Below are 19,966 nucleotides of genomic sequence, written 5' to 3' on the forward strand. Positions count from 1 at the left end.
TTTTAGGTCAGGGCAAACGGGTGCATGTTAAAATCGAGGGCGCGTTAGACTCATGTAAATACAGTATATATTTTTTTCTCTCACAGTCTATGTGATGATTAATGTTACTGAATCGACAAATGGGTCTCTCAGGTTGAGAGCACCACCTCAATGCAACCAGCTCAATGCGACCAGCAAACCAGGTCATGCATGCACATTCGCAACCAACCATGTTGGCAAATGGTTCTAGATACAGTAGTCTTTAGAGGGCCCCTCACCAGGTCTGGTGATTTTTAGCTGACAAGCGCAGAGCATACAATGCGCGTTAACGATCATGCCTGCAAAGTATTATATTGCTACGCACCGCAGAAAGGTCTAAAATTTCAGACCAAACGCCATATTGTTTACTACGCACGGCTGCCGCCCGCCAAGCCGGAGGATGACGTACACGTGCTAGTGCGCATATATACACGTGTTCGTGTTGTGACGTCGCTTGTGGTGACATGTGACTTCGAAAATTATTCAAGCGAATATCTGCTATTTTTGTAATATGTTGCTAGGATAGATGAATTAAAGGTTAGAGAAATAATAAAACACACAAACCGAATGTCTGCACATTTTTGTTTTACTTCGCACCGCAGCAAGAGAGATGTACTTCAATTTCGTCTGCTTGTTCCCATGCTGTGCAGTTGCACACGCAGCCATCGCAACTATGTCATTTTCTACTGTGTTCAAGCGTGGGATCATGCTCTGTGATCCGCTTGTGTCTGTTTCAGTATTTGTGTAGCACTTACTTATACCACTAGTCAGGTGTCCTCGTGCATGGCGCGCAAAATCGTGTGCAGCGCAAAATGAGACAATCGCAACAGGTCGCATGCGACACCGTCAGCGGAAGTGCGCTGCGCTGCAAAAAAGTGAGGGGAAGAAAAGAAGAAAAGAAAAAAAGAAGGCAGGACCTGTGACACATGCGTCACGCGATCCTTGAGGTCCTGTATGGGAGAACGTCTATGTTTGCGGTGAAGCTCACCTCCTAAAACCATGGGTTCATGATACTGAAATATCATTATCTTGGCTATTAACGAGCCGATTTGAAAAATTTTTGCGCCAGAACGCTCCCTAGAGGACAGGAAACAACTTTCAGCTTATAACCAAAATTTGCTATGGGGCCTGGTGAGGGGCCCTTTAAGCAATACAAGCACTCACCTGAAGCACAAGGGCAAGCTTCTGGAACTGCTCATGGCTGAGCACGTCTGCATATGCTGGACAGCAGCATATCTTGAGCATGCATGCTGCTGCCATGTACCGCAGCCAGGAACGTTCCATTGCCCTGCAGTCACATTAGATAGCGCTAGAAGTCAATAACGCAGTCTAAATGAGAAAGAAAAGGAAGAGAGAGGGGAAAAGGGGGAGGGGCAAGTGCTTTTTGATACAGTGCACTTCGGCCTACATTACTGCACTACAAGACTGACGAAAAGCATAAAAAAGGCCACAGTAAAATGCATATGCACGGCATGACTCCTCTTAGAAATTTGAGTTCAAGGGCTAAAGTATGTCTAGCAGCCATCTATGTAGTGAAACCACTCTGCGTCTTATGCAATTGATTATGCCAAAAGCGCATTCTGGTAAGCTTTCCCCCCACACTTCTGATGCTGCCCTGATACTACTGTCCTACCTCTATATTAGAAATACAGCCCGTCATAAACAAGTAATTTGTGAAGAAACATTAATGTTAATACAGTAAAACCTCGTTAGACCGTACTCGCTTAAACAGTAGTTTCGTGTTAAACGTAGTAAAGCCACATCCCCGAGTCAGCGGCCATTGAACATAATGTGTTTTGTATCTGCAGAGCTCGTACCAGCTTATTGCGTACGTATCAGTTACCACGCGGTGTTTCCACTTTTCATAGCGCAAACACGGCGGTGCTGTGAATAAATTGTGAGGAGAGGGGGGGGGGGGGGGGGCTGCAAATTTGAGATTTGGGCACATTAACATGTGCCCAAAGCCTGGTACACTAGAGTTATTGCATTCCACATTTCCCATAGGGTTGAAACAGCTGAAAAATCAAACCTGCAACCTGATGGTTCCCACAAAATGCCATAGCCACTGTGCTATCACGGTGGGTCTGACAACGATTGTTAGTCATAGGGATAGACGACGACGTACGAAACATGCTCCTTCTCCATCAGGTCTCCCCCGTGGCTGATGACTGTGACCAGGAGGCGAAGTGTGGAGCTGGCTGAAGCTGAAGCTGTCCGCAGGCCCACCAGCCAGCGGACCATCATCTTCATGCCTTCAACCTGCACATGAGAGGACAGCTCTGTGACCACTTGTCATTTTTCCGCCCTCTCAGAGGTACACAAAATAGAAAAATAATGTGAGATGTACTAGCAAATTATCGTTTTACAATACCAAAACGCAAACTTAAACTATGAGAGGAGGACTGGTAAACCAGAAAAGACACAAAAACAAAAGACGGGCAGCGATGTTGCCTTAAAGTTTCCGAACCAGCTGGCTGTGATGTCATGGATATTGATGGCTTATCTTTTTTAGATTTTTCATTAAAGTTGAGGTACTACATTGTATTCTCGTAGAGCTTAATAATGAACTTATCAAGTCTAAAGAACTTTTATTGAACCACAATAGGTAAGATACAAAAAAAGTACTTTGAAATCCAAGGTGTCACACTGACGTACCGTCGTTCATGTTTTGGTGTGAAATTCAGGAAATGCAACTTTGACCTTCAATTTCTCTTGTACTAATACTCAACCTATAACTGCGAAATGAAAGGTAATAAAGTTTTGAAAGAATACTTAGTCACTATAGACTAACTCTGTGTTTCTCTTTAGCATTCCTTTTAAGGGACACTAAAGAAAAGCTAATAAACCAGCTTCGGCTGGTATTCCTTCAAAACTCCGAAAGCTCTAGTAATGCAGGAAATAAAATGAAGCTGGAACATAACCACTACAGCAGCAGAAGACACAGACATTAATATGACATACTGATGTATCACAATGTGCTGTATGACAAAGGCAAGCTCTCAAATCACTGGCACACAATGTTGAAATCGCAAATCAGGATTTGTATTCCGATTTGAATTCCCCACATGGACATTGTCCACTGATGACGCCTCGAGACCATGCATTGAGTGGATGGAGCTGCGGTAGCATATGGATTGGATTTGTTGTGAAGAGAAGTGTTGATGCATTAGATGCAATAGCCATTAAATACAGCAATGCATTTCGTTGCTTTTGTAGTTGGCCAATGAGTGATGGTTTTGCACAGTGACACTTCAACTGTATAGAGCTACAACCGTTAAAAGAAAAAGGGTAGAGTGCATGTTTTATTTTTTTATTTAGCAATTTTATTCAGCAACTATTTCTTTCCTGCATTCTTACTGCCATAGGATGGCGACATATGCAATCTAAATTGGTCCACTCACTTATAATGGAGAACTGTTCTTGCATGGACTAAAACTGAAATATTTGGTAGAGGTGTGTGAATATCAAAATTTTATAATACGAATTGAATACGAATACATTGCTTCACATATTGAATAATGATATGCACATGCCTTTATTAGCAAGTTGGGTTAATTTGTTACATTGGAACATTGCAATTACATTGTCAATATTAAAAACTAGACTAGTAATCCATTATACTAAAGCACTGTATATTTGGCTCATGTTAACTTGGAAAGTTTAGTAATTGCCAGTAGCTATCCTCACCAGCCTGTGCTTTATTATACCGTATCAAATGTCTGTAAAATTGGAGGTGTTTGACCCTGTGCCAGTCGTTACTCATCACACTTACTGTCAATAAACTCTGAATTGGAGACGGCACTGAAAAGAATTTTTAAAAAAGAAAAAAAAGGAAAAAAAGGAAAAAGAAGGGAGAGAGAGAGAGGGAGTGCACCCTCTCGCAAACCCGCGCCCCTGGCTACTGAGAGGCTGGCTTTTCTGCAGTATAGGCGTTTGGTGGCTAAGTGTGCTTTACAGGAAAATTTCACTAGCAGCATCAAATCATTGCAAAATTAAGCGCAATATCTCCCCAATACTCTTAGATTAGATAGAAACAAATACTTAGAATCATCTTTGTTCCCACACAGCCAGCAATATATTCGATTTGATTTGAATATTCGTATCCAACCGAATATTAAAACAATAAAATTATAATTAAATTATAGGGTTTTACGTGCCAAAACCGCGATCTGATTATAAGGTACGCCATAGTGGAAGACAACCTGGGGTTCTTTAATGTGCACCTAAACCTAAGTAATGGATGTTTTTGCATTTTGCCCTCATCGAAATGCGGCCGCCGTGACCGGGATTCGATCCCGTGACCTTGTGCTGAATAATAATAAAAAAATATATATAACATTAGAACTTTTCGAATATTTGCACGCCGCTAATATTTACCTACTGTTGTTAATTGTTAGACCTTGTGTGTCGGTGGTTTGTGAACTTAATCACTAACTGTGACATTCTAGATTAGGCCACCCTCGATGTGATGAGCGGCATGTTCATGGCTATCATAGCCAAGTGGGTGCAAGAAACATCATACTACAAGAACATGAGGCTGCTGAAACAATAGCAGTGGGTGTTCAAACCATGATCACCCGGTTGACAGTAACCTATTAAGGTGAGACAAAGTGGAAAAGGGGAGGCCAAGGCAACGGCTTACCTTGACCTTGGTCTCCTCGGGAAGGGCTTCAAATTCGCACCACGATGTTTCTGAGATCCGTGGCTCCTCCTGCACAGATCCCAGTCACTCAGTCATATGTACGTAGCTCACAGGCAAGCAAGCACAAACGATGAACTCACCCGGTCGGCCATAAGCAGGTCCTTGACAACCACCTTGGAGACGATGCTCTTCACCTGGCTGCCGAACATGTCTGGGCAGAGCAACGCTATGTGCCCGATGGACACCAGTGCCGTGCGGAAGTACGCCGACTCCAGCGTAAAGTGTTGCTTCAGGTGCTGCAATCAATTGCCAGTCTTGGAGCATGCTCGCTTAAGCACTTCACCAAGGGTCCACACTGTTCAATTGATACTAATGACACATACTAGGCAAGATTGACTACATTTTCAGTTTTATAAGGTCTCAAGTTCATTAGCCCAGCAAGCCGTGAAGTGTTAGCTGTCATGGACTCATTGGTCCACTCACGGGCCACCGGCATGTACAAAAAAATAAGACATCTAGCTAGGGCAATAGGAAATAAAATACATCATATTATCAACTGTCAAATTGCCGTTACAGACATCCTGTAGGTTATATGTGGCTCATCATCTAGAATCCTGAGCAGGCGAAGTTGCACGAAGAAGATTGCAGTGTTGATGTGAGGCATAGCTGAAGAAAGCTTATTTTAGAAGTACAGTCGAACCCGGCTATATCGAACACGCAAAAAAACGCCTATCAGTTCGATATAGAGCATAATTCGATATAAGCCTGCTAAATAATTGGATGTCATAAAAGCACATACCATTTATAAAATCACTTTATTGATTAAACTAGCTTAGTTTCGCACGAAACAGTTCTGCATTTTCTTCTGCTTTGGCAATTTCGCTGCCTGCGACGCACGCACTTTTCCACATTGAGGAGTCGGAGCAGCTGAGGCCGCAACTTTCCGCATTCGCGCAGAAGCACCGGACTAGTGCGAGCGTACCAATCACTTCGGAGGATGTGGGCCAAGGACCGTCGTTGCTTTCCTCATTGTGCCCACTTTCACTTGTGCTCGGTACGATGTTGGCAATGTAGTCTTCGTTTTCGGGCTCTCCCGTGGTCGCGACACATCATTTGCGCTCACAAACTCATCCACCGTTCATTCGTCAACAGCTTCCGAAAATTCTGACAGTTCGCTCCAAACTTCGGCAACACTGGCGACGGCTTCGTCGCATTCATCAGAATTTACGGTCATCACCGAGCACACGGAAGTCGGCACGGCTGAAGCAATTTCAGATTAACCACTCGTACACGGCCGTGCGTACGGGTCGCGAGTTTGGACGCTTTAGCCCTAATCTCCCCCTTATTCTTCAAGATCGTGCCGAGAGTGCTCTTCGGAATCTTGTGCTCTGCGGGGACATCCGACTTCTCACCGCGTTCGACACGATTTATGATTGCGAGCTTCACGACGAAAGGCAAATTCTTCCGCTTCATCACGGCAACACTGCGAGGGAAGGCCTACAAGGCGCACACAACGACAGCGAGACAAGTCGCACTTTCGCCATCTTGCATGACGAGGGCACGAGAGCATCTGATTGGCTGTCTGAGCAAGCGCTGTGGGCGGGCCAGGATCATTTTTTGCAGAGGGGGTGCCGATGGCTCGTCCGAAGCAGCACGGTCGGGCGCGGTCACGGTAGGGAGAGCGGTTGGATGGAGCCGCGCAGCCGGGTTTTCTCCGCCACCGCGAGGGAAAGCCAACTTCCGGGGGCACTTTCCACCGCTTGACGTTCGATATATCGGTTGTCGCTGCTATTTTTGTTGGATGTAAGCGTAATTTTTGCGATATATACTCATTGTAACTATATCGTGTCCAGAAATTGTTCGATATATAGAATAATTCGATGTAAACGGGTTCGATATAGTCGGGTTCGACTGTAGTTAAACATAAAGCTCTCATTCCTTGTGCTTCATTTCATTTAGGTCAATATGCATAACACAGGTGGCCTTCACATTTATAAGGAAGGGCACTATGACTCATCAGTGAATTGTGTACAGGTATAGGCAGAGCAAGAGATTTGAATGAATGGCTAAATTTGAAGTGTTGCTGGCAGGACCCTAAACTTCAGGGAGGACTTCGGTCTTGAAACTACTTTATGTTGTTTGTGAATATAAACTGATGAAACTCGTCCTGCTTATGCATATTCACGTGCCAAATTCAAGCACACAACATTTTCACTTCAGAAAAGTCATTAGGACTCCCTTACCAGGCCACAGGAGATATTGGTTATATGCTGGAAGTTGTGCGCCCTCCAAGGAGTGTTCTACCGCAAGAATATTTTAAATCGGTTCATTAATAGCAGAGATAGAAATAGTTGAAGTGCTGCGAACCCATGATTTCAGGAGGTGAGTGTCACTGTCAACATAGATACTCTCTCCACTTGCCCAGTCTTTGCCTCTACAAGCAAAATTCCTTCCCAGTGTTCTCCCACAACGGAGCAGGAGGATTGTGTGACGAATGCGTCATGGGCCTCGGCGCCTTCGTTTCTTTCCCCCTTCTCTTTCGCATTATTGCTAACTGGCACACTTCTGGTGATGGCCTCGCGTGCGAGCTGTTGTGTTTGTCTCGTTTCGCGCAGTGAACAATTTTGTCCACTCTGCACAAGCCCACCTTTTTAGCAGTATACGTCAGTGCTAGTCACAAGCACTGAGACAGACGAAAGCGGATCACCGAGCATGATCGCGGCACTAGCACACGGTAGAAAATGACATAGTTTCGTTCTCTGCACGCGCGACTGCACAACATAGGGACAAGAAGACGCAATGGAAGTACATCTCTCTTGCTGCAGTACAAAGTAAAACAAAAAACAGAGTCGTTTGGTTTGTATGCCTTATTATTTCTCTAAACGTCGATTCATCCATTGAAGCAACAGACCAAACAAATAACTGATGTCGCCTTGAATAATTCTCGAAGTCATGCTTTACTATGAGTGCTGTCGCAGCACTGCCAGGCGCACTTGTGCAACTGACGTCGACTGTCCGGCTGGGAGCGCAATGCCCACAAGGAGAAGGACAAACAGTGTTTGGTTTGAAATTTAAGCTCTTTCACCGGCGCGTAGAATGTAATACTTGGCAGGCACAATCGTTAGCGTGTCGTGTGCCCTGCGCCTGTCAGCTCAAAATGGCCAGACCTGTTGAGGAGCCCTTTAAGAAACACTCTGTAGATGTAACTGCAAACAACTCTGTCTTCGTGCACAGTACAAGAGTATCTAACAAAATAATAATTGCGTCAGCAAAGATCCAGTGATGTCAATCTTTTGAAATCAAGAAGTCGCCAGTACAGGTGCTACAAGTGAAAAGCTACATTTACACATATATCCGTCCAGAACGTTGAATCAAATGTTGTTCATTTTTTATGTGTGCTTGCACTCCATCTGACATACTTACGTATGCAAACAATCTTGATATGCATGTTAATTTTTACTGCAGTATTTACTTCAGTTTAATGTGCCCTGTATTCTACTCCATACACGAGCATTTTTTTGTGCGCAAGTTTCTACTACAACTTTATCTCCGCCTTTTCACTTGCATGTGTAAATTCACTTGTTCTGCTTTCACTAGTCATACTCAAGCATAATGTGCCTCTGCACATGCTGGCGTTTGTTCAGTTAGGCAATGTTCTTCATGCAGGCCTGCACGTTTTCACATTAGCAGCACCTAGAAGAAGCCACAATAGCATGATAAAATGTATGACACAAGTGTCACAACTTGCTTATTAAGTATCTTCTAAGCTGCGCATGGGCGATTTAAATCCACCAAACTGATGCAGGCTTGCCACAGTTGGGCTATGAGCTGGTGGTGAGTAATTGTCCACAGCTCATAAATTTAATAATAACCAGATTTGCAGGTTTGTGTGGAAAACAAATAATTTTTACCAGGTACGTATATAATATCAACGTGCCACTCCTGGCGAGCATGCAGTGGTGCACACCTTGTTTTTTTTTTTTTTTCCTTCTTCTGCTAAATCACGTTGCGCGTACCTTTGATGGACGCGGAGGCTGCAGATGGCAATGGTGCAGTGTGCACACCGTGCAGCACCTGAATGGTTTGCAGGCTTAATGCCTGTGACGATAGGGTGCAGCTAGCAAAAGCTCATTTTTGTACTCAAAGTAAGCGTTACGTTACTTACTTCACAGATGATAGGAGTGCATGCACCAAACCAAGGTAAACAATGCAATACGTTGAGTGCACAATTCCCTCTTAGCACAAGGTCACCTACTGCCAATCACACTCGTAAGGGCTACCAGCATCACCACACTTGCATAGAGGGCGTTCATGCACTGTGGACAGAACACGACAGGACAGTTTTCAAGACTGCATGCGCAACCACACCAAGAACCCCTTGGCGTGGTTTCTTACATGCAAATGCATGTAAATGTGTGGTGCGACTGCTTACATCAATGACCTGCCCGAAGACGCGCTCCTTGTTTCCAACAATGACATTGAGGCAAGCCACGGCGTACTTTGCTTGCTTCACTGTGCCGTTTTCAACGAAGTTCTGCACCACAGGCAGCAGCCGCCTGCACAAGTGGCAACGTTTGAGTCCAGCATTAGCCTAGAGCACAATTAAAATAATAATTGAAGAAGACAAAGGTATTTAGGCATCTTATGGACCCTTCGTATGGTTTCTTACATTAACTTACTATGCAATGTAATTAACTCGGTATAATTGTAACTCGCTTACTTCATTCAAATGCAAGTGAAGGAACATGCCACATTTTATGGGTGCAGTGTGCATTTGTTCCTGAATAAAGGCACTGCGATGACAATGACGACGGCAGCACAATGATGATGGCATGATAATGACAATATGATGGTGATGGCTCAGCAATAACAATGCTAGTGGCATGGCAGCAGCATGGTGACAATGGCGTGAGGTGATAAGAGGGAATGGCCTGATAATAATGGTGATGACAGTACAACGATGATGAAAGTGTGATAGAGACAAACAATAAAAAGAGTTTGTTGACTGCAATGGAGCACTCATTTATCCTCTTTACACTGCAGCATTACATCAACAGCATTATGCTTAAACTATGTTCAATAAGTGGTTACTGTTTTGTGCAGTAAAAGCTGCAACCATCAGAGACCTAGCAACATTTAAATACTGCAGCCCAATAAATGAAAACACTGTTGATGCAACCGCTCTGTGTACAGCAGTGTGACATGACCTGGAACTACACATCCGATGCAGAGGTGGCTCCTATTTAAGCTTCTTCTTGTCAGAGGTCAGGTGATGACAATGAGGCCATCTTTCTTTAATGTGCATTTTACTTTGCACACACTCTCTCTGAGTTGAAAGTGTGTGCCGACACTCCTACATGGCTCCCGGTTCTTTTACGAGTGGAGCCAGAGAGGCAAGACTTACTGAGCAACGTGTGGGAAGCGCTGGTCAATGTCAGCGCCTACAAAGGTGAAGATCTGTAACGTCATCTCAGATGCGGCGCTGTCGTCTGCGCTTAGGAAGGACAGTAGCTGGCTGTACACTTCTTCACCAACAAAGGCTGCAGGGAATGCAGATGCCAGCACCTGCATGACAGTTCCGAGACCGCAGCTTAGCAGCCGAGCAGACAGGGTGAATCAAACAACACTGTCATCGGCTATTCGAGCCACCTTTACATGATATACATGCAGTGTGCTACCGAGACCCAAATGGTTGAAGTGATCACGTTGAAGAAAACAGTCAAGGCTGCAAGAGCAAAAGCCACGATTCAAGAGGAAGAAATATCTTTTGGCTGTGTAAAGAGAAAAGACAGGAGTGGAAACAGAAAGTTCATCAAAGACATAGAGGTGATAAGAGGGAATGAAGTGGCATACTCAAGCCAACAAAGAAATGCAGGGTTCATACAGCACATTTCAAGGACCATTAAATGATTTCAAGGATGCCGAAGGCCTAAATTCTAGGAGGGGTAAACGAACTTTATTTGTGCATACAATGGAAAATAGTAAAATCTCCTTGGATGAAATTTTTTGAAGCTGAGTAGCTGCTGAGTTGGACACTTGCCGGAAGCTCCTTAGGGGGCTTCTTAAAGTTGAGTTTTCCATTGTAATGATGTCAGTTGCCTTCCAGCATGACAGTAGTATCCAGCTTCAGTCAAACATACTTGTTGCGTTAAAGCCAAATGGCTGCAACATCCTTTGCGCCAGGCATTTCGAGAGCCTAGTGCTAAAAAATGGAGCCATGATGGTTGCAGTCTAAACCAACTAGCAAAACAACAATAATACAGTCGAATCTCGTTAATCTGAACATGCTTAATTTGAGCTTTCGGTTTATTCGAACTGATGCTGTGGTCCCGTCTAATACTATATGTGTATTCCAATGGGCGAAAACGCGCGGCAATTCGAACCCGCAAGCATTTGCGACGGTTAATTCAAACATACTGCGCTCTGACAATGCTCTCAGTAGTGTGCCAAATCACGAGGCGGCGCCTCTGACTAGCATTCCTCTGACCTCGCCTAGCTACCTCGACGTTCGCTACCAAGCTTCTTGCAGTTCGGTGCCGTGTTTTTCATTGAAAAAACTCGCCGCTGTTAACAATGGCACTAACTCCGCCTTTGTAATCCTTGCCAATGTCTCGGAGTGCGGAAAGCACAGCGGCGTTGCATAATGCCGGTTCCCGAAAGTCAACTTCGCCCCGATACAGTGATTTTACGCGGTGAAGCATACCAAAAGTTTGAAGGGGCAATTGTCACAGGATTTTATTTATACATTTTTAATACTTTTATTATACACACGTGCACCTCCCGCCTCCTATCACAGTACGAGCATGAATACGCCTAATAAATGACTAATTTATAAATACGTGTGAATAAACCTTGTGCAACTTTTATCTCATTTGTTAGCTCAGTGCACATGCAGGTAAGTCCTTCATTCAATTAGCTTCCTTTAATTCAAACTTCTTTTAATTCGAACAAATTTTTGGGCCCCTTCGAATTTTAATTATCTAAATTCGGCTGTAGTAGTACAGCTTGGCCGCTTCATCTGGCTTTGTCTAACTCCATGACAGCAATGGAAATTTAAACAAATGCCTGTCGTACGATGTGGACATGCCACATTTCAACGCTAAAGCAACACTGAAAAAAAAATATCTAGGATCGTTTCCCATTAAGCAGCATCCATGGCACAGCCCTGATACAGAGTTTGTTGCTTTGAAGATTGAAAGTCATCCACCACCCCAGTTTTCAAGGAATTCAAAGAGGTGTACGAACCCTGGGAATGGGGAACAGGCAAGGTCAAGTGAAGAAAACCATCAGAAGCTGTGACACAATATTAATAAGGGGACAAAAAAGTTTCATGAAAATGAGAAAGGAAAACCATGCTAAAGAGGTGACACCAGCAACAAACAAAACAACAGACAAAATCATGATTAACTTGTGTCAGACATACCCAAAGTGTGAGACTTAAAGTTGCATGGAATTACATGACCACACATGACCAGGTGCTTTCTTTTAACGTTAACAGAATTTTAAAAAAAATTACCTGCGACATTTAGCACAATTCTACTTATTGAACTAGGGTACCTGAAGAGGTGTACACTACTTACACTGCAAGATTAATATACATGATTGACTAATTATCGAAATTCCTCTAAATTTATTACCTTTTCAGCTAATTACTTTAGCCCACATATTGCAATACATGAATTGAAGCCAGTGATTTCACAAGGCACATGCACTTCGAAAAAAATTGAGACTAGCACCAGTTTTGAGATAAGTGCAGTCAAACTTAGTGTAACAATGCACTGTTGTTCCAGCTACCTTTCTTTTTAAACAAAATGCCTTTTTATGCACTGAAGCTCAACAGTTACTGGAACACTAATGCATTTTGTCAAAAACTTTGGGAAAGCATATCTCGAAACTGGCGTCATCCTCCGAATTCGTTCCAAGTGGATACGACTTCAAAGGTCACTGGCTACAATTTGTAAATTGCAATATGTTGTTTAAGGCAATTAGTTTAGAAGTTAATTTGCAAAACCGGTTAATTTGTAAAATATTCACTTTCATTTTTTGTGCAAATAATGTATCCCTCGGAGAGTAATCTAGGTCACCAAGTATATGTGTGCTACATGTCGCGAATGATTTCATATGTGATGCACCATGTTTCTGTTGCTGATGCGAGCTGTGAGAGAAGTCTGTCTAGCCTTTGAAGCATTGCTTGCTGTGAATGAAATGGAGCATAGTTGGTAAAAAGCATCTGCTATGCAGCCATACTCATATCTTCATAATGACAGTTCTATTGGTCATTTTAACGAAATTATGCAAATCTGAATCAGCTGCTAGTCGATCACACTTTAGCACAGTCGACAAGAAGACATGCAGAGAGAGAAAAATGCCAGCATGGCAGCAAATGCACACATGAAGCAGCTGCAGGCCGCGCAATGCCGAGTTGGTGACGCCCATATGGATGTCGATGTCGCCTTGGCCGAGGAGCGAGTCACGCACGTAGGCCAGGATCTGCTTGACGCCAGCACTGTCCACCATTACCGGTGCCACCCGCTCCAGCAACTGCTTGATGATCACATAGAAGCTGTTGGTCTGTACGGGGTAGCCCAGACTCTTCAGGACTTCTTTCTGAAGAAATATGAAAGAAAAAATAAAATAAAATGAGCTCTTTGCACTTGTCCCAAAGCTTCTCCACATCATTTTCCATCAAAGTTAAAGAACTGCCCCTTCCCTGGCGCAACCTTGCCAGTTATGCTCCGAGCATCCAGTGAAGAACACAAGCCCTGCCAAGTTCCTCCTGCTGAACTACGAGGCAAGGGAGGCATGCATACAACTTGTGTGAAGTTGTGGAACAGTTACAAAACACTAAATCAGAAGGTGGTGGCCGAAGTGAAAGAATGTCACTAACTTAAGAAAGTCAATCAAAACAGCATTGATAGAGGTGTTTCACACATGCCCATCTTTGGCTTTGAACTATTGCCGACCTAGATCATCATTATACAGGTAGGATCATTTTTTAAATAACAACATCAAATTTTGTAAGCACAAAGCTTTACACTGCATATCCATTCTGTTTCCAGCTTCATTGTTGCTATCTGAAATAATGCCAACAATTTTCCCAAAGCTTGAAGCTATTGCCCCAAAGAAACGCAGAGGTTTTAGAAGGTGCAAGAGATCCTTATTGAAACATACCAGTTTTTGGTAATTCTCATCAAAACTTCCAGGTCCTAAACAAAATTTCTGCTTTCTAGACTTACTGCAACTTAACACTGTCTCTCAAATGCAGCAAATTTCATTCAAATCGGTCAAGCGGTTGTCTAACAAAAGCATTTCTACATTTTACATGTATGCGATTAGAAAAATCGGAGCTGGCTCCTGAGCTGAAGCTTCCTTTTCTGTTTTCCTAAATCTTCATCTCTAACACACTGCACAGGATGCATTTGCACCTTAATAATGCAACACAGACACCCCAACACAGATGCCCCAAAGTGCAGTGCACAGCATCTTGGGGGCATGTGCTTTACAAGGCTTTATGGCTTACCACTGCACTTGCTGATGATGTATGGACAGTTTGATAGTTTGCTATCATCCATGACAGCCTAAAAATACAATGGCAGATACACCACTGTCCAACACAGAAAGAAAGAAAGAAAGAAAGAATTTGTACAGAGGAGCTAGCCAATTACTTTCAGTTTATTTGATGACATCAGGGTGGAGTAAAAATTATCTCAATATCGGCATCTCTCAGGAACCGTTTCAGAGCGTGAAGGCATAAAGGCCAGATGTGGTGTGCTTTTGTGGGCAGAGTTTCTAATAAATTCTTAGGTTGTCACCAGGGTTCTCCCCACAGTAGGTGGTGGTGGAAATGCCGCCCACCACTTCGGTTCACTGGTAAAAATGTCAAATTCTTCTCTTTGTTCACAATCCTCTGATGTTCTTTTATCCCATGGGGAAATAGCATACTTACTCACATAACAAATGCACTTCTTTTCCCGAAAAACTTGCGCAAAGTTGGGGGGTGGTGTGTTCATTATGTGGGATAAAAATTTGAGTGACTTTTTTTTCTTCGCCACCTTTAAAAAGTAGGAGACACGGTACACTTTGGCATCCAATACGGCTTCGGACGTGCCTAAATAGCAGCCAGTTCCAAGGCTATGTTTAGTTTATTCGCAGGGCTTAGGCACGAAAGGTGCTGAGCACATTGTGAACGTGCACCCACTTGACATTGACATGCGGGCGCACAGCATGGAGGAAAAGGCTGCGCAGGCAACGAGGACGGTTGCTTGCTCACCCAGCATGCAATGCTTTGCTCAGCATGAAACGCGCTGAGTGCCACCGTACTCTAGTGTGTATGCGCCATTGGACAGTTTGCACAAGCAGAGAAGCTTGTTGGTGTGCTTTGAGTACAATGCAGTGCTTCGAGTACAATGCAGTCAACTTATAATGATATCAAGAAGAACGAGAAGCCTGATTGTTATAATTGATCATCGCTATATCTGGACTGCCTTAAAAAAAATTGCTGCCGAGCATACCTTTGTAGCTCTGAAACCAAATTAGCCACTTGCAATAAAAGAGCGACATTGTAGAAAGTAGGCTGTGAAAAATAAAATGTTTATACCTCTAAACAGGATGTCAAGCATTAGGCATGCTGAAATTGAGAAGTTTGCACTTGCTTTTGTGGAAGCTTAAGGTTCACAACTGCAGTGTGCATCATGTCCAGCTGCTGCCCAAACACTGGCAGCTATAATTTAGCATGCGTGAAATCAATTAGAGACTCCATTGACGACAGAGCACTTTGAGTGAACATCGGGGTTGGTGTCAAACAAGGGCCTCTGGCAATCTTGCAGTCACTCTGCTGTCGTTGCCTTCGTCGCACAACGCTGCCGTCTGTCGCGACAACAATCGCCCTATCGGAGATTTCTTCACAGCACGAGGCAGCACTATCTCCACTCAGAAACTCCTCCATCAAAGCACCACCTGTTTCATAATCAGCAGCGACATGCTCCCAGAGTTCGGTAATGTCACTGGCTTCTACCGTGTTGTTCACCCGTGGGTGATTTCGTCGTTGTACACAAAGCCAACCTTTTCCATTGATTGGCATGGCCACTGCTTCTAGCCTTCATGATCGTGGCGCTCCCAGTTTTCAGAATTGTCTATATAATCGACTGTGCGAGCTTGTACTTTGAGTCCGTCAAAATTTGCATCTTTGGCTCAAGCGACACAGCTTCAAGCTTTGACGGTGCACCTACCACTGCTTCCGTGGCACGTTTCTGCGCTCGCTGAGTAAGAAAGGGAGATCATAGAAAGGGAGCGCAGGCGCAGCTTGCTCCTCTAAATTTTTTATTTTTTGCGTTCTCTGGACGCTTGCATGATTGCTGGTGATGCAGATGCAAAGCAGCTGGCACCATCTTGTGTCACGCTGCGCCAACTTGCGATGCTCTTCGTGGCTTTCGCAATCAGTGCACGGGCGGTACACGCTGTGCGGTAATAGCGGCAACTATGAACTCACATAAGCAAACTTTTCGCCCTATCTCCGAAATGCAGATTTCATGATTACAGTGAAACCTCGTTACAACGAACACCACATTAACAAACTTTTCAGAAATACCCTGCTGACTTCTGACTTCTTATAGTTTTAATGTAACTATATTTCAGTGCTACGAACTTCAGAATAACGAGCTTTTCAGAATAACGATCACTATTCAGTTTCTGTGTGATGTTAACAACGCCTCAGTACTACAAACTAATATTCCAAAACCTGGGGATTCTTATATTTCCGAGTATCCTTCATGGCAACCAAAACAGCAGGCTAAGAGATGACAAGGTGCAGGGAGCAGACGTCGCGGTGCAGGGGTTCAAAAAACCAGAGACGGCGCTTGAGAAAAAAATAATGCGGACGAGTGGAGGTGACAGCGCATCAGGTTTTGCGAGCGCATGCTTTGCCTAGAAAAGTGTCACCTAGCAATGGAGGCACGTCTCTTCCTTCTTTCACCCTTCTTTCTGCACAGGTCTCTTCCTTTCGCACTTCTTTTGCGGCCGTACTAGCTATGCGTGCGATGACATGTAACCTCCATACTCGCAGGGATGCCACACGGTCACTTTTTGTGCTTTCCAGACTGTGTTGTTTACGCATGCTTGCGCTTTGACATAGTTCAGGTGTCCGCCTTGAGCGAGGCAGTTGCGGTGTCCATGGCAAGAAAAGAAATGTGAAAAACAATAAAAAAAACAAGAAACATTGCGGTTTGTAGGCAATGAGGATCTATCTTTTTGTTGGTGGTTTTCTCCACGTCAGTGTCTGTTTTGCACACATCACTCTTATTATATGGTACTTCTATGGCGCAGGGCGGTGGAATCTATGGAAAATAGCAACAGCATGTGCCGAGAGCCAACAGCGATGTTTTTGTGGATAGCTCATATGGTGACAACGTATGAACTGATGGGTTGATGGGCGGAATGGTTCATTTTTGCAGCTTTCACTATAACAACGTTTCAGAATAACTAACAATTTACCGCGATCCCCTGAAGTTCTTTATATAGAGATTTCACTGTATTTTGCACGGAAAATGCCGCCCGAAAGGAAAATTTTCGATCGTGATGTCCGGTAAATGGTGAATAACACATCATTATATACCATATTTACTTGAATCTAACAGGCACTTTTTTTCCGATAAAACGGGTCCAAAAATTGCGTGTGCGTTCGAATCAAGTACAATATGCATTACCATATCACCATCGACATTTCAAAATGGCTGCCTCGTACGTGCTTCGAGCCTAGCTGCCGTAGCTTCCTCCACGTGCTGTAGTACGTGTGCTTAGGCAAAGCTTCCTTTGGCTTAGGTTAGCGCAACGTCATCTTCCCGTTTTCTGCATTTGCTCTATCAGTATGGAAGTGCCAACTGCAAAGACATGCTGAGTTCATCACGATGCCGTAATTAAAAGGAAAGCGATCACGTGTGCGGAGACGGATGGAAATCGGGTCGCATCACGGGTGTTTGGAGTTCCCGAAACTTGCACGCGGGAGTGGCGTAAACAAGAGAGGCTTTCTACATTAGCAGCTGCTACGTATGGCGCAGCTGCACGGCCCCTCTCTTGAAAGTGATATGCAGCAGAGACAAGAGTCTACGCATCTAGGCGCACCACGCTGTGTTCTCGTCTTAGTTCGCGTTGAAGCGAAAGGCAGCACAAAGGTAAATTCCCTCACTCCTGCTACCACACTTCCTCACTCCAGTGTTCAAAGAGTTTCCGCGGTCATTGAGTTAGATGTGTTCATGCTTGTGTGCGTGTGACACCATGCTTGGTAATTTAGTTAGTAAGCAAATGTTTAAAAGTTTATATGGCCGATAAAACTACTATCCTTACTTTTCGTATAGCTGTCTACTAATTTACTATCGTAATCTATGCTTCACCTTTTGCACGAAACTGCTACTTTCTTTATTTATCACAACATTAGTGCATTGGGAGTAAATCTTTCCGAATGAGAGAAAGTTGTATTTCTGTATGAAATAATGAGGGCCGCGGTACTGTAAAGGACTTTTCTTTCTTTAGGTCACAGCAAACGGTTGCATGTTACAATCGAGAGTGCGTTAGAATCGAGTACATACAACATTTCTTTTTTTCTCGTAGCTCAAATCCATAAGTTGATACTCTAAAGTCGACTCATCGTTATAAGCATATGTCGTTATATGTGGTGGTATCGTTACAAATTGACTGCACTGTAATCCAGTTTAAAATGCATGCGTTTTGGTCGGAACTGGGAGAAATTTCGAACAAAAGCGATAATTTGAGTAAATCAGCCTTGTTATAACGAGGGTTTGCTGTATTTATATCAGGTAAGCTTTTGAATTGGCTGGGTACTTTTTAGATAAAATGCAAGTCAGGAAGTACATTTTTCCACATATGAAACAGCTCTCGAAAATCTTTTGTTCACACTTGTGGACATGAAGGTATCACGGAAAAGAATAATATTTTCTGAGATTGCTTTTAATGATTCTGAAGATGCAAAAAAAATGTGGTGAAACTGCATTTTCAGCTGCCAGAATTACAATTTTCTGAAAAGGTTAAAGGAGCATGGGCATGACATATTTTACTTATAAATTCTTGTGCATCACATAAAGCCCACAAGCACTTTAAAATCTATAATATACAGGCAAGCGTCAGAGCGCCTTAAATAATGATCTATAATACTTGTTTCTGCAAACCAGTTTCAGTATCCAAGAGGTGGATGAGTCAGTCATGAAAACATGAAATACTGGCTCGATCTGTTCTCCGGTTCACTCAAATGCAGCAGCTGCACGTGAGCACGTCCTGAAGAAATGCATGCAGCACTCTTATTTTTTCATGAGGAGCGTCACCATAGTTATCCTTACTGCTACACAATGCCAAAGAACTTTTGCTCTTTGCCACGACAATGCTGATGGCACGGGTCTAGCATTTCAAGACTAAATTTAAGTATTAAATATAAAATATCTTAGGAGTGTTTCCTAACCTTCATTAATTTTTTTATGTAATTTTTAAAGTAATTTTTTTACGTGCAAGAAGCGCCTAATAGAGTTTCTGCAACTTTAGAACTACCACTGCTGAAGAAAACGCCTTTTCAATGCCACACCTCGATTCATCAGCATGCCATAAAGCAAATAGGAACATGCTCACATCCAGAAGTGAGGGAAAACAAACACACCACACTGCGCTCAGCTTCGACGCAGGAGGCGCCACCGTGGAGCACATTGTTCATGTGGATACGCAGGCGTTGGTTGCCCTCCAGCAGGGTGCAGAACTTCATAAGGTATTCCTGGGCCTTGACCGAGTCGGGCAAGTTACGCGAGAGCAGGGCTACACGTGCCAGCAGTTGCCGCTCGCGCTCCTCGCCAGCAGGAAGCAGGAGGGCCTCAAGGACGGCTCGCATCTGCTGCCGCACTGCACACTGGCACTTGAGCAGTTCGTTGAACGCCTTTACGGCGTGGTCGTCCACTGTGGCAAACAGCTGGTACAGCTTGTGCATGCGCTCCTCCACGGGCAGCTGGTAGGGCACCAGGCACGTGTGGAGGATGCGCTCGACCAGGAGCCGATCTTCCAGGGCCGTTTGGTAGTACACGTGCAGCACCTGCCAAACGAATCACACCCCCGTGAGAAGGAAACCAAAGTCAAGGCAGTTTCATGGCAACCCAGACTGACTGACTGACTTATTGATAGGGTTTGCAATGTGCGATGGCTTCATTTAATCTAAGCAGCAATGTAAAATGACTTTAGTAAATCGGAGATGTCCCAAAACAAAACAGTGACTATTGGACGCTGGAGTGGAGAGCTCAGGATTATTGCATCCACATAGGG

The 19,966-nt window shown here is 43.9% G+C and overlaps 1 protein-coding gene across 10 annotated transcripts in view; it reads right to left on the reverse strand.

Moving 5' to 3' along the window:
* Positions 1 to 19,966, reverse strand: part of pds5 (cohesin associated factor B pds5) — an 82,145-nt gene that overhangs the window by 36,153 nt on the left and 26,026 nt on the right. For all 10 annotated transcript variants that reach the window (XM_075688833.1, XM_075688835.1, XM_075688834.1 and 7 more), the window contains exons 11-18: positions 19,317 to 19,739; positions 13,052 to 13,267; positions 10,065 to 10,225; positions 9,093 to 9,216; positions 4,801 to 4,956; positions 4,661 to 4,729; positions 2,144 to 2,277; positions 1,183 to 1,306 (exon numbers count right to left, since the gene is read on the reverse strand). In XM_075688833.1, the coding sequence (XP_075544948.1) occupies positions 1,183 to 1,306; positions 2,144 to 2,277; positions 4,661 to 4,729; positions 4,801 to 4,956; positions 9,093 to 9,216; positions 10,065 to 10,225; positions 13,052 to 13,267; positions 19,317 to 19,739 (1,407 nt within the window). The remainder of the gene's footprint in view (positions 1 to 1,182; positions 1,307 to 2,143; positions 2,278 to 4,660; positions 4,730 to 4,800; positions 4,957 to 9,092; positions 9,217 to 10,064; positions 10,226 to 13,051; positions 13,268 to 19,316; positions 19,740 to 19,966) is intronic.

The sequence above is a fragment of the Dermacentor variabilis genome, chromosome 4 (genome assembly GCF_050947875.1).
Source record: "Dermacentor variabilis isolate Ectoservices chromosome 4, ASM5094787v1, whole genome shotgun sequence".
Classification (NCBI taxonomy): Eukaryota; Metazoa; Arthropoda; class Arachnida; order Ixodida; family Ixodidae; genus Dermacentor; species Dermacentor variabilis.